The 14,722-nt window shown below is 49.1% G+C and overlaps 1 protein-coding gene across 1 annotated transcript in view; it reads right to left on the bottom strand.

The window, feature by feature from the left end:
• Positions 1-14,722, bottom strand: part of PHKA1 (phosphorylase kinase regulatory subunit alpha 1) — a 32,334-nt gene that overhangs the window by 846 nt on the left and 16,766 nt on the right. The window contains exons 18-32 of the mRNA XM_056859218.1: positions 13,637-13,812; positions 10,545-10,721; positions 9,957-10,045; positions 9,319-9,455; positions 8,632-8,788; positions 8,081-8,160; positions 7,156-7,234; positions 6,937-7,066; positions 6,291-6,392; positions 5,032-5,147; positions 3,904-3,942; positions 2,139-2,183; positions 1,834-1,989; positions 1,140-1,193; positions 43-243 (exon numbers count right to left, since the gene is read on the bottom strand). Of these exons, the coding sequence (XP_056715196.1) occupies positions 43-243; positions 1,140-1,193; positions 1,834-1,989; positions 2,139-2,183; positions 3,904-3,942; positions 5,032-5,147; positions 6,291-6,392; positions 6,937-7,066; positions 7,156-7,234; positions 8,081-8,160; positions 8,632-8,788; positions 9,319-9,455; positions 9,957-10,045; positions 10,545-10,721; positions 13,637-13,812 (1,738 nt within the window). The remainder of the gene's footprint in view (positions 1-42; positions 244-1,139; positions 1,194-1,833; positions 1,990-2,138; positions 2,184-3,903; positions 3,943-5,031; positions 5,148-6,290; positions 6,393-6,936; positions 7,067-7,155; positions 7,235-8,080; positions 8,161-8,631; positions 8,789-9,318; positions 9,456-9,956; positions 10,046-10,544; positions 10,722-13,636; positions 13,813-14,722) is intronic.

Genomic DNA, 14,722 nt, shown 5'->3' with positions numbered 1-14,722 from the left:
CGTTAGCTTCGAACCCCCAGCCTGACCAAGGGAGGCCTCTACCTGTTCCTCGTAGAATAAGTCATTTGCAAGGTGCACAATCTTCTCCACCATAATGATGCTGCCGAGGCAGTGCACTTCCATCTCCGCCAACATTGTCAGGACCAGAATGGCCTCGACAAAGAGCTGCCGGTATTCTGGCTGGGGAACTTTGTTTAGGACAGACTCGACATGGACTGCGAACTTGATCTCTCCTGGAGTCATCTGTCGGGTTTGTGGTGGGGGGGAATGCAAACAAGGACACACAGGAAAAGAAGAACAGCAGGTAAGGCAACCAGGTGGTCCGCTTGCCAGAAGGCACAACCCAACCTGCATGATCCCTGCATATGCTGGAAAATGTTCTGCCATACCTCCAAGTACTCTGAATCACAGAAAAAAGCGAGCCCCCAAACCAAATAAATGGAGGCAGATGGCAAGGCAATAAGAAATGCACAGAGCCTCCTCCTTTGCTTTGCAACAGAGACCTTCTGGCCTTAACAGAGGAAAAACAGCCACAGGGGAACAGCTGAGCAAAGAGTCCATGGGGCGGGGGGTCTGAATGCAAAACATTTGCACCACTGGGCCTCAAAATGCAAATGGAAGGTCAGCAACACCCCCTGCGTTTGCATCTCTTGGGAGCCAAATGGAAATACAAGCACCTCTGCCTTCTCCACCAGCTCAGCAGAGGCTCTGAGCAACTCCGCAGCTGCCTGGGCAGGAGCTCCTGGCCCAGAGAGAGAAGAAGAAAGACCGAGTGCCACCACTGCATCAGCACAGGGAAGGAAGGGAAGAGGCCGGTGACTGAGAATAATTTGGGGGGAAATAATATCACCAGTTTGCAGCACAGATACATATGACAGAGCCTGTACCGCAAGCCACAGAGGCCCGTCAGCTGACATTTACAACTGGTACAAAAGCAGTCACATCCCCAGAGACATCACAGCTTTAAAATAAAGGTCAGCAGAGCTAATGGGACAGGTCCAAAAGTATGTCCGAAGCGGGCTATTTTTCAGACAGTGGAGCAATGGCCTAATTCTAGTGAAGAGAGCAATGACTAGTGGACAATAGAATACCCTGCAAGGAGAGAAAAGAGAGCGGAAAGGAGGAGACTGAACTTTTACCTCTCTGGTTGTTGAAGATGGAAGAACAAAACCTTCCACAGACAGTCCATGGCACTGTAGACAAAGACCAGAAGAGAAGTTAAAGAACATAGCAGTGCATGGGGCCCGTCACTCTGTGCTAAATGCATTTCAATTACAGGAAGGTGGATTTTTATATTCTTTTTATATAGTGCATCATTTTATCTCTTGTAGCTCACTGCTCTGTCTGGCTCAGGAGCACAGGTATTCCTGCATCAACAGAGACCACTTCCACAGAAGGTATTATCAGAGCTGGTTTCTCTCTCACATGCACAGAGGTTTTTCTGGTCTATCTCAAAGCCTTCCACAGACAAGGACTTGATATCTTCCCCCTGGATGCACTCCCCTGTCCAAATGTGTGGCTAGAGAGCATTTTTCCCACTAGCAGTAATAGAAAAAAAAGCTCTTTTAACATATTGCTCCTTAAAAACGCACAACATTCTGGAAGTCTTAGCTAACATTTGCCCTGCTTGGATGACAGCTACTGTGATCCCAGCTCCAAAGCAGGGTTAAAACTAGATGGCCTTAGACAGGGAACAGGAAAAAAAAGGGTAGGGAGAGACACAAAGGTACTCCAGTAGCCAATTGGCCTCCAGGGGGCCTTTTAAAAAGGTTATTAGTAAAAAATTGTATATCTGCCCCTTCTATAAAGCTCAGGTGGCTTGAGGGTTCTCACCTTCTGCAGGATCTTCCAAACCTTCTGGTAGAATCCCACCGGGACCCTGTTGAGGGCCCCGTCCAGCCGCCGGCGCCTCCGCCACTGACCTTGGCGCCCATCCTTGGAGGGATGGTCTTCCACTGTGCCACTGCATGGTATGGAGTGTCCAGATAACTGAGAAGAGAAAACAGCTTGTCCTGGGGCTGGCCAGAAGGCAGCAAAGCCAAGGAGTCCCCAGCCTGGCACACACAGCTCCCCCAACAACCAAGGAAGAGAAGCCTTCCAAGCCCAGCCCCATTGTGTTCACCACAGTGCTGTTTTACCTGAGAAGCTTCCAGGCTAACCTCCAAGGAGTGCAAACCACCAGACTAGAAATGAAGGAAAAAAGAAAAAGAGAGAGAAAGAAAGAGAAGAATGTATCGTAGCCTGCTGAGTGGATCAGGACATGGTAGCAAACAATGCATGGGTACAGGCAAACAGAAGGCCAGTTGGGTTGGTCTCCGAAGACAGTAGGATTAGAGCTGGTTTAGGACATGAAGCTGCAGCTGTCTTCTGCTAAAGCGAAGCTGTGACAAAGATTTAAAGGCCCTCTTATTAGAAAGTTAGCAAGGGAAGGTGAAGTAGGATGCCAGGATGGTCTGGAGCAAACACCATCTTTGCTGGGTCTTGGTGTAACAACACATGAGCACATGAAGCTGCCTTATCCTGAATCAGACCCTTGGTCCACCAAAGTCAGTATTGTCTACTCAGACTGGTAGTGGCTCTCCAGGGTCTCAGGCAGAGGCCTTTCACATCACCTACTTGCCTAGTCCCTTTAACTGGAGATGCCAGGGATTGAATCTGGGACCTTCTGCATACCAAGCAGATGCTCTACCACTGAGCCACAGCCTGGCACTGAACCTGGGTGCAAAGTCCCCATCCGTTTGTGGGCAAGCCATTGCGGTTGGCAAAAGAGAACAGCTGTGGCACCTCTGGGCTGTTGGGGGTAATGGTTAAGAGATGGGTGCTGCTCCACCCTGCCAGTGTGGTATAGTGGTTAAGAGCGATGGTTTGGAGCGGTGGGCTCTGAACTGGAGAATTGGGTTTGATTCCTCACTCCTCCACATGAGTGGCAGAGGCTAATCTGGTGAACTGGATTTGTTTCCCCACTCCTCCACATGAAGCCAGCTGGGTGACCTTGGGCTAGTCACAGCTCTCTCAGCCCCACCAACTTCACAGGGTGTCTGTTGTGGGGAGGGGAAGGGAAGGCGATTGTAAGCCGGTTTGATTCTTCCTTAAGTGGGAGAGAAAGTTCGCATATAAAAACCAACTCTTCTTCTTCAAGGTTGCAACATGCATGTTCCCCCACAGAGAAAAGGCTCTTTTTTTTACTCCGAGGGAATGGGAATAGGGTAGTTCATTTATTTAGATATTTACACTCTTCTTTTCTCCCCAACGGGGACCAAAGTGGCTTACAACAACATTCTCTGCTCCTCCACTTTATCCTTACAACAATAATCCTGTGAGGTGGTGAGAGAGTGACTGGCCCGTGGTCACCCATGGACTTTTACACCTTGCTCCAAATCAGCCACTACACTATGATGGTGCAGCAAAGCCTTTGCCCTCTCAAGTACAAGGCACTGAGCACTGCAAGGGATAGTTTCTGCCAGCAGCAGAACACCTCCCATTGTCTGTCAATGAGAAGCAGAGAGGCCAACAAGCTTGCAAAAGTGCCGGCACTGGGCTTCACTGGAAGCCTACAGGACAGGATTGATTGATTGATTGATTGACAGGATGATCTTTGGACCGGGCACCCAGGACACCTTTTTGAAGCCCCACTGAGATCTTAATTCTTCCACACTGGCTTGCCAGACTTGATTCTGGAGAAAGTTTCAATAGTCTTAGTAATGAAACGGAAGTTGCATTTACAAAACTTCTCCTTTCACCTATTTTTAAAAAAGGCACAAGGAGCAAGTTTGGCAGAGGGGAATGCAAGCTTGACGCCACACCAGCTCACTCGCCCATTGGCTCATGCAGGCTTAGAGGCTTCCGCAACTGGGCACAACAGTGGCAGCATTAGCTGGCGTTTGAAAGGGGCAAGGGGTTCACCTTAAGCTCAGGCACAGACTGCCTACGCTTATCCAGTTGCTGAAAGAGAAAAAGAAGAAAGGAAGGGAGCAACAATGAGTTTAAGTCCTGGCAATAGGATTGCCCAGTTCCCCAGAGTTCTTGTCTCAGCTGCTGGGAGTGTACCCGACACCCTGGGCATCTGGTACCTAGAGAAGAGCCCCCTGACTGGCACAGGAAGCTTGGGCTTCAGCACCACCCCCAGCCTTAGCACAATGGGAAGGCCCATTTGCAGGATCCCTTAGCGGCAGTCTGAGTCAGACGGGCATTGGTTCCAGACCACCACCCCTCTTCACAAGCTTCCTACAGGCCGGTCTCAACTCTAGTACACATTTGCATCGAAAGACAGCGGGGGTTACCACACTTGTATTCCCAGCGATGTATTAAGAGTTTGAAAACGTTATAAAAAATATTGTTCGCACTTTGTTTGGCCCCTTTAGCTGTAAAGACATCTTCCAAACATTTATAAGCCGTGGTATCCAAAAACCCTTTTGTGTGTGTGTGTGTGTGTGTGTGTTAAGTGCCGTCAAGTCGCTTCCGACTCATGGCGACCCTATGAATGAAAGTTCTCCAAAATGTCCTATCTTTGACAGCCTTGCTCAGATCTTGCAAATTGAAGGCTGTGGCTTCCTTTATTGAGTCAATCCATCTCTTGTAGGGTCTTCCTCTTTTCCTGCTGCCCTCAACTTTTCCTAAAAACCCTTTTAAAGCGATGTTTTTTACAACATTTTCAAACTCTTAATACATCACTGGGAATACAAAGTGCGGTAACCCCCAGCGTCAGCTCACATCGTTCCAGCGTGGTCTGCACTGGGGGGAGGGGAAACAAGTTACTACTTCCTGAAACCGTACCTGATATCCCTGCAAGCAGACACAACCTTTCTACATTCACCCTGTGGGCTTTTTTTGGTTTGAAAACTACATGATAATGCAAGTGGGAAACAATGTTTATAATTTTACAAAACGAAACTGAAAGAAAACAGAGGCAGAGAAAACAATATTTGGGTGCAGAGGAGAAAGAGGAACCTGTGAGGACCCCCTTGGTGGCTTGAGAACCCCACAACACACCGAATGGTAACCACTTCAGCTGTGTGCCTGACTCCGCCTGACCTGCTTGATTTCACTTTTGAGCCGGACGATCCCAGCCCGTTCGGTTTTCGTTGCTCCCACTGGGCCAACTTCACGGATGGAGACAGTTGGAGTCAACGCTGAATCCAGGGAGCGCACTGCAGAATGAGGGAGAGACATTGTCAACATCTGGAAAGGCCCCCAAGAACCCAGCTTTGTGGTCCATGAGACTTTTATAATCTGTGCATTCTGAATTCCCATTCTGCACAAGAATCAGTATTCACACAAGCCCACCAACACTGGGCTTCTGCCAATCAACTGCTGGCTAGAATAGGAGCATCCAAGCAGGGTGAAGGGTGCTAGTTTCCAAGTGCCAATTCTCTAAATGCTACTACCAATTACTACTGGCTCACAGAACAGATTTTTGCAATGTCACAAAGGAGGTCTGCATGTGTAAAGGTTGCATCCAGATTGGAACTTTTCAGAAAGGAGAATTCCACAGCCTATTTAGAAAATGTATACGCTGTCTCCAGAGACCTAGGCAGCTCACAAACAAAACCAATGCAACATAATGGAATAGGGCTGTAGTTCTCTGCAGTTATTGTAGGCATCACTTTACTGCTCATAATCCCCTTTCTGTATTGTTTATAGCATACCTTGCGTTAGATAGTTTGTTGTTCACATTGTTCTCTAATCCTAGTGCTACTGCAATGTTTATTGGTTGTCTTACGCAGTTTGATTACACCGTATTATTTCCTATAATCAGCCCTGAGTCTCAGAGAGAAAGGTACACTATAAATGAAATAAATAGCAGCTTAAAATGATATTCATAAAACAATTCTTGAGCTAGAAGCAGACCATTAACAAAAAAAGCTAACAGAGCTACAACCCCTTCCTGAAATGTTTCGACCTGCCACCTAAAGGGAAGCAAAGCAGGTGCCAAGTGGGCCTGAGGGGGGGTCATTCCAAAGGGTATGGTTTGCAAGTAATCAAGTGGAACGAGAACCCTCAGGCAGGCAGTTAGGGCAGTTCAGTCTCTTTCTGATGAAAGGGTTTAAAAGCATACTTTGTAATCTGGGGATTAAGGAGAATAGAAATACAAGGAGCAGGGAAAGAACCGATCGCAGGAAGGAGAAGCTCTGCTGCTTGCAGAGCAGACAGCTGAGAGTGGGCATCAGCACATGGTCAGCCGATCAATCATGGTGGGCATTGCTGATAAGGCTGGGGGATCTGGGTTGACCAGAGTAAAGGCCTGATCAGCCTCCTTCCCAACCAAAGCTCCTTAGAGCCGCTACACTCACCACTTCTCTCCACACCAAACTCCTTGCCGCTGAGGATGTGATGCAGAAGATTTTTCATATCCGAAGGGCTGAGATTCATCAAACTCTCGGTGGCTTCCTCAGCTAGAGAAAGGGAGAACCAAGGTGGGAGATGCCTCCCCGCCCCTATCCAGTGCCTATTGCTTACAATCAACAGCAAGCCCACAGGCATTCCCAGCAAAAGAGGACTCTCACTCCAGGGCAGAGGAGGCTGCTGGGAAGCACCAAACAGAGTGCTTGCTCTAGGTTATACACATGAACACATGAAGCTGCCTTATACTGAATCGGACTCTCGGTCCATCAAAGTCAGTATTGTCTACTCAGACTGGCAGCGGCTCTCCAGGGTCGCAGGAAGAGGTCTTTCACATCACCTACCGCCTGGTCCTTTTAACTGGCGATGCCAGGAATCGAGCCTGGGACCTTCTGCATGCAAAGCAGAGGCTCTTCCACTGAGCCACAGCCTCTCCCCATATGACAAGCCTTGCCTTGCCTTTTCTGGCTGAGTGCAAAGAAGGCCACCCCTAGGGTTTCACTCAGGAGGCCATTCAGAGGCCAGACGCCGCTACAATCAAGGAAGGGCCTCCATCCGCCACAGCAGCACATGGTCAGTCAGCACAGGTTCACCTACCTGAGCAAGACAATGACTGAGCCAGCTCAGTCGCCATCACCTGGATGATGAGTCCAATACGCAGACGGAACATTTCAGCAAAGAGGGCCGGCTGAGTCCGGATGTACATGGCTAGGTAAACCATTATCTCCTGCGTGGAGAGAGAAGGGGGACATCTGGTAACTGCTGCAGCCCCCAAGTGTTCCCCTAGTCAGGAAGCAGGTTTCCTTCATCTCTCACCTGAGTCAGGATGGACACGCTCATACTCTTTTCACTGGCTTCATCAATCAGGCGGGTGAGCTCCTCATAAGGCAAAGGGCTGTGGGGGGAGACAGCGCTGGAGATGAGGGGGGCCCTCAACATATATAACTATGCCCCAACACTATCAGATCTACATCCACACAGACTGAGTATTGCGCACAAGATAGGATGCATGTCTGCCTGTTTCCACAGCCATGCCGTTCCATAGTCAGGATGGTATGTCTTTGGTGCATATATTTTGAGTGCGAAATCTAATACCCATGTCCTTTTCTTACCTCTGCAGCTTCCTCTCCTTGCTCTCTAATACCTAATAATCGTACATACAAAAAAAGCTCTGCATATATCTTAATATAAGGAATAAAACTGATACATTTTATATCTATAAATTATTGATCCTGCACTAAGCAGGGGGTTGGACTAGATGGCTTGTATGGCCCCTTCCAACTCTATGATTCTATATATAATTATGCAAATCTGAAATGCATTCTGTATGGGGGGCAGAATATGTATGTGGGGCAGAATATGCATACACGTGTCCAGCTTGTGTATCCTCCATGCTGCTTTTCAACCATGGGGAAGGGGAGGAAGGACAACCTTTGAAGCTTCTTAGAGATACACAAAGAAGTCACCGTGGCCTCTCCTCTGCTGGCACAGGTACTTTGAAAAACCTCTCAACTAAGGATGGTGGGACAGAGCAATGGAGCAGGCCCCTCTCTCTGGGCCCATGTATGATGTGTGTCTCACAGGGACTTGCAAGTCACTGCCCACCAGCCCTTTCCCTCTGGCTTTCATGGCCACGTGCACCCAAAACAAACCCACACGCTTGGCACAAAACCAGTAAGTCCAATGCTAACTGTGCACCATGCAGCTTTCGGGTCTAGCCTGGCAGCAAAGGGGGACTCACGCAGAGATGGTCTTCTCACGAGGCTCAGGGGGAAGCCCCACAGTCAGGTGCTTCTGGTGCGACAGCAAGCTGGTGCAGGCCTACCAGAGGAAGAGAAGAGGAGTTGGTTTTTATATGCTGACTTTCTCTGCCTTTTAAGGAGAATCTCCTTCCCTTCTCTCCTCACAACAGGCACCTTGTGAGGTAGGTGGGGCTGAGAGAGTTCAGAGAGAACATCCAGCAGGCTTCATGTGGAGGAGCGGGGAATCATACCCTGTTCTCCAGATTAGAGTCCGCCGCTCTTAACCACTACGCCACGCAGGCTCTCTGTTGGGCAAGTTGTCAAGTTCCCCCTTAGGCAGGATGAGTGTAAATGAGGCCTGATAATTATTCCTTAGCAACATTATAACAAAGGGACAAAGAGAAAGACCTCTGTTGGCCACTCTTGTGCTGGAACCAGTCTCTGATTCAACATCCTTTAGTAGGTTATTCTGTGTTTTTGCAACAACAACAACAACAACAAAATAGACATCAGAAAAGTCAGTTCCTCCTCTCAGGTTGGGAGCTGTTACCTCATCGAGAGCTTCCACCTTCTTTTTCAGGATCCCAGAGATGTACCGGATCAGGGCCCACTGGCAAGTGGCACCAACTTTGCTGTATAGGTCTATCAGGAGATCAGTGACTGTGACCCCAGATTCACCATAGATCTCTGTATCCCAATCCGGCCCTCTACAAAAAAAAGAGCCACCATATAATTCAGAAAAGGGTTCAACTTCCAGCCAAGCTCTAATCTCTGCACACCAGCAGGAGCCCAACTTCCTACTCTACATGTTTTGATTCAGCCATCTCCGGCCTACAATGTTCTCCTAGCTTCCACCTCCAAAAGGGCAGCTATCATTTTGCAGATCCACACAGCCAGATCAGCTTAATCATGAAACCACACACCCAGCTGCAGAACTCATGTCCAGACAGTAATCAATCCAAGATGGCGGCAGCCATGATGCAGAAGCCTCATGGATTTGACAAACTGGGTGAGGTAACCTGGGAATTTGGCATTGTCCGAGAGAGGCAGCATATGAAAACCACAAGACTAAGATGTCATGCTTGCAGAAAAATTGGCCTAAGACCCCACCCCTCCAATCATCCACTGAAGTTACCTTCCCTTCATCTATTCTGGGTGTAGGACTGATAGCAACCTTAACGCAGGGGCTACCTGAACCACCATAAAAGGGCAAAAGGGGGCCCGCCCATACTCCTACTTGAGGGTGTAGAGCATATAGAGGTAGTTGGCCTGGTCCTGCAGGGAGTGGCATTCACGGAGCTGATCCACCAGGGTCTTGCAGTCCACATTCCCAGCTGCATCCTTAGGGAGGTTCACCTCAACATGGATGGATGGCTTGGGGAGAAGAAGAGGCCAGACTGACTTCAGGAGGACATTATGCATGCCCGTGTCCTCCCCCACTCCCAAGAGTCCCTCTGTCTGGCACGCCTGATGCAGCCAACGAGCACAAAAGCCACAAAGTCAACACATTCTAATCAGACAGTTTGGGATGAAACATGTCAGGGAAAGGTAGGTGGGACCGACAGTTCACAAGAACTGCAACAGGTTCTTTAACTATGGACTTCCCCTTGAACACATGAAGCTGCCACATACTGAATCAGACCCTTGGTCCATCAAAGTCAGTATTGTCTACTCAGACTGGCAGCGGCTCTCCAGGGTTTGAAGCAGGGGTCTTTCACATCACCTACCTGCCTAGTCCCTTTATCTGGAGATGCCAGGGGTTGAACCTGGGACCTTCTGCATGCCAAGTAGATGCTCTACCACCGAGCCACAGCCCCTCTCCTTCTCAAACAGTAGAGCATCTCAGACCAAGACAGCAAAATCCAACAGCCTCACCTTAGTGTCTTGCTTCTGCACGGAGCCCAGCAAGTTAACAGATGGCTGAGAATCCAGGAACAGCTTCGAAGGGATGTACATGCCGATATCTGCAAGAAGCCAAATGCGCACAGAGGTGCTGGAGGGTGCAGGATCCTCAGGGTGTCGCATTTCACTGAAAAGGCCCCAAGGCCAGGTAGATCCTGACGTAACTCAGACGGGGCCAGGGACTGGATGAACAGCTCTGTGATGGAGAAATGGGTCTCCAGGGGGGCGGGGGGACTTGACATGGTGCACAAAGCTGCTGCAGGATTGGAGGCCTCTCCCTTCTTACAGCAACTTAGAGGACTCTCCGAGTAGATTTGCTGGTTAATTAATAGAGCATTCAGAGGCAACTCAGGTTAATGTACATGTAGAGATGTCAGCTCCAGCTCAGGAAGGAAAAGTTTGCCATAAATTCTCCCATGACAATGGCACAATAAGGAAAGAAAACTGTACCTCGGGAAGCTGCTCTTTTTGTGCAACATTTGAAGAAACAGAAGCCACCGAAAAAATGGGGGGGGCGGGATTTGTGGGGTCAGTTGTGGCACCAGCAGCATTTTAACTTACTTTGCACATGCAGGTCTTTAGCCTTCGTCATCAGGGACACGAGGTCACGAGTGGTGTGCACCGCTGCACGGAAGCGGTGGAGCCCCCGCTTCTGACCCGACTCAGAGAGGGTGGCCTTGGGAACCGTGTGCTCCAGGAGGTGGTCTAAATACTGGGCAACTTCGTCACAGATGTCACCTGGAAGAAAGACTATGGGTTACCTTGAGCTCAGAATTCTTGTGGGGGAAGCCACCTCTGCAGATGCCTAGTGAACACCTGGCATGCAGGGCCTTCTCCCAAATAAATCCGGCACAAAGGAACAGCAAAGCCCTGCCATTCCCTTCTTGCTCAGGATCAGTTTTTACCCATGAACCTTGAAGCAGTTCTTGCACCTTTCAGGTGTGCAATGTGAATGTAACCCCACCACCACCGGCTCATCTGCATTACAAATTCCCCTCTTCTGTTTCCTCTTCTACAGGAACAGCTGTTGACTCACTTACGGGCACAAATAAAACAGGTTGTCAAAGCAAAGCAACGTGGGTGATACATCCAGGGTTCACAGAAACCCATTCAATGCCTGAATCCTTCCCCCTGACCCCAGAAAAAAATATCTTCCCCAAACAGCAGGATTCAGGGGCTTAGAACCAACTAGCTGCGGTTTTGCTCCACCTGCAGCAAGGAGTCCGGATCAGCACACAAAACCAGCACCATCTCGGACTGGGGAACAGAGTCATGGCTGCCCCTCAGCCCCACTGGCTCTATCCAATCGCAAGATACCAGTGTGTCTAAGTCATCCAAGCGACAAAGCCCAGTGGCTGCGCACTAGCAGCCCCACCAGCAAGTACAAGAGAGAAGCGATCACTTCAGAAAGAGAAGAGGCTGGCACCACCACTAGCTGTGAAGGTGGAAGACTGACAGCAGCTGGCCAAGCGCGTGACCCCAATGGTGGGGATGGGAATAACATCTCAGCTCTTCCGCAGCTCCATCAGAGGCTTCAGGTTCTGCATTCATGGCAGAGGAAGATACATGCAAGGGAGCCACGCTCCTGGGGACAGCAAGCCATTCTTTGCTTGGAACACTCCCTGCTGGTTCTCTCCCTCCTCCTGTCATGTGCTCACTGGAAGACTAGGAGAATCAGAGGTCACCCACCCTCCAAAAATCAGCAGGAGACTAACCACAGTTAGGAAGAGTATCTCCTGGGGAAAAGAGCTCCCTCCCCAAATAGTGTGAGCACAGAAACCCCCCTCCCTGACCATTGCTTGTGTGCCATCATGTTCCCTCAGCCCAAACTTCTGCTCATTGCCATGCTTTAGATGAGCTGTTGCAAACAAACAGGCGGGGGGGGGGGGGGACAAGCCAGCCAACCACGCAGGCAAACCCCGCATGCACCACTGCAAACTCACAACACTAATACCAGCATCCTAAGGTGGTAGGGAGGGTGTGGCCACAAGCCAGTTACAGGCACTGTTAATGGGATGAAGGGATTGACAGAGGAGTCGAAAGAAGAGAGGAGAGTTAAGAGGATTGTTTGTGTAGGCAGAGGATTGTTGGCAGTAGCAGAGAGACAGGTCACGAGAGCTTAAGAACTGCTGCAGATGGGGGATCTAGAGTTGGTCAGCTATTTGGAGCACCTTTCATCCTGGTATGGGGGGGGGGGGGCGGCGGCAGCAAAAGATTGCAGACCTGTCTGCTCACCCTATTCTTCTTGACTGCAACATGGGCATCTATCATAACATGTAGTCAAAAGGTCTGTTAGCCATTCCTTAAGGATAAGGTAGCTTTCAAATTATACAGAACTCTTCCTCAGGCAGAATGGAAAGGGAACTAGAGGTCTGTCTTAGCCAAACTGTTGTATTGGCCAAGGAGCTCACACCCGTTAGTCTGTAAATCTCTGCATTTGGTTTGCACTTGTTAACAAACCTACTCAAACACCCCACTGCGTAGCCCTTCCCACTCTACCGGAGGTGTCCTGTGCAACTCAAAAACTTGCACACACCTCCTATATTGCCTTGCATGTTGCATCTCTCCCTCACCCTTTTCCAGCAATATTATGACAACAGCTATCTGTCCCAAATAAAATATTCAGGCAGTCAACAGCATCACTCTTAGCAGTTGTATTGTCCAAGGTTCATCTTCTGTACTGGCCAGGATTTCATGGAAAGCTCTTGTGCACTGAGCATAGCATGGACTCAAGAGGTTTACCCTCCACTGGGCACCTATACATCTATTCTGTCCCCTTTTCTTCTGCCCTTCCATGATGGGCTCCAAGATCAAGTCATCAACCTCAACCTGCAGTTAACTTTAAGAGCAGTGAAGCCAGGCATGTAATTGCAAAACCCTTTTTACACTACCAAAGCTGTTAATGGGAAAGGGGGCATGGCTCAGTGGTAGAGTACTTGTTTAGCATGAAGAACGCCCCAAGTTCAATCCCCAGCATCCCTAGTTACAGGAACTCGGCACTTTCAAGATGACGTCAAGATAAGATGTGCCGGCTACAACTCTCCGCAAGTTAAACTTATTTTGATCTTTTAAATGGGTTTACATCTGTAATTTGCAGCTGTTTTCTCTTAATTGGAAAATTAACCCATACAGGAACTCCAGTACTGGGAAGCAGCGCAGAGAGTTGCTCCCAGTCAGAGGAGACTTATTAGGCTAGGTGGAACAATGGCCTGATTGGAAGGGCCCCAGTTTTCTGTGCAGAATTTCTCAGTCTCTGGCACTCCCAGCTCAAGGGTAGCACACGCCAGAAAGCCTCTGCTAGAGTGGGCAATACTGAGCCAGAAGAAGGTCCAAAGGATCAGAAGTCACATACGGCAGCTTCATAACTTCATGTGAACAACTATTCAACATTTCCAGCAAGATGCCCCAGTCCAAGAACTTCCAGCTATTCATGGCCAGTTCAAAGAGCCTCTCAGCTCTACAGTTCTGTCTTGCTAACAGGATGGTAAAAAGGTTAGAGAAGGAGAAGGTTAATTAAGTGGCAGGTAGGAATCAAAGGAGTGTTAACTCGAGGGAGTGAGGCACAGGTCAGAGGGCTGTGGGCGTTATGGGCTGGATTAAGAAATCCACAGCAGGTCCCAAGTGCAGGGAGGGGGCCCGACCCGTCTCCTTACCATCTTCTGACATTTGAAAGCCATGCAGCCAGTCCTCAGGGTCTAAATCGCTGAAGCTGTCAAGGCTGAGCCCATAGTCATCAGCATAGAGCTTACCCTCCGGCCCGGGGTCCATGAAGCTGAGGTGTGTGCGACACGAAGTGGTGAGAAATTCAGACAACCTACCAGTCTGGATCCTGGGGGGGAGGGGGTGGTTAGAAAGGAAAGGATAAGAAAGCAAGAGGCAGCAGGCCGACGTCCTCTAGTTCAGGAACAAAACAGCCACCCAAAGAAACAGGTCACATTTCCCAGCTACAGGGTAAAAGATCTCTTTCCTCCTTTGCTTCACTACCAACATGAACCATAGAATCAGAGTTGGAAGGGACCACCAGGGTCCAACCCCCTGCACAACTACCTCCCACACACCCAGTGACCCCTACTCCGGCCCAGAAGATGGCCAAGATGCCCTCCCTCTCATCATCTGCTTAAGGTCGTAGAATCAGCATTGCTGACAGATGGCCATCTAGCCTCTGCTTAAAAACCTCCAGGGAAGGAGAGTTTACCACCTCCCAAGGAAGCCTGTTCCACTGAGGAACAGCTCTGATAGAAAATTCTTCCTAATGTCTAGATGGAAACTCTTTTGATTTAATTTCAACCTGTTGGTTCTGGGGCAACAGAAAACAACTTGGCACCATCCTCTATCTACCAGGGCAAATATTTTGCTTCAGGCGTTTTAAAAACACCCCTGCCCTGCTCCAGTGGCCACATTATAATCCATTTAAATGCTTAACTGACAATTTGGTTTTAAAAAATCCCAAAGCACTGTTCTAAGAATGGTGACTTTGTGACTGCCACAAGGGCCAGCCAATAAGCAGACTGCACAGCCGGCTTCTCCTGGAAAAACAGGAATGGCCACTCGCTCCTCAGCTGGATTCTGTTTGGAAGTTTGCCCACCTGTCCAAGAAGGGATGAGGGCACATTTCCAGTAGCTGTACATCTACCTTTACCCTAACTCCAGTTAGTTCAAGCAAGTCTGGACCTTTAGCCAACCCATCCTCCTAGAAACTTAAAAATATCCCGTTTTTAAAAAGTTAAGTGTCTTCTCTT

The sequence above is a fragment of the Euleptes europaea genome, chromosome 13 (assembly GCF_029931775.1).
Source record: "Euleptes europaea isolate rEulEur1 chromosome 13, rEulEur1.hap1, whole genome shotgun sequence".
Lineage (NCBI taxonomy): Eukaryota > Metazoa > Chordata > Lepidosauria > Squamata > Sphaerodactylidae > Euleptes > Euleptes europaea.
The sequence above is the reverse complement of the archived record's forward strand: the minus strand, read 5'-3'. Positions and strand labels throughout refer to the sequence as shown.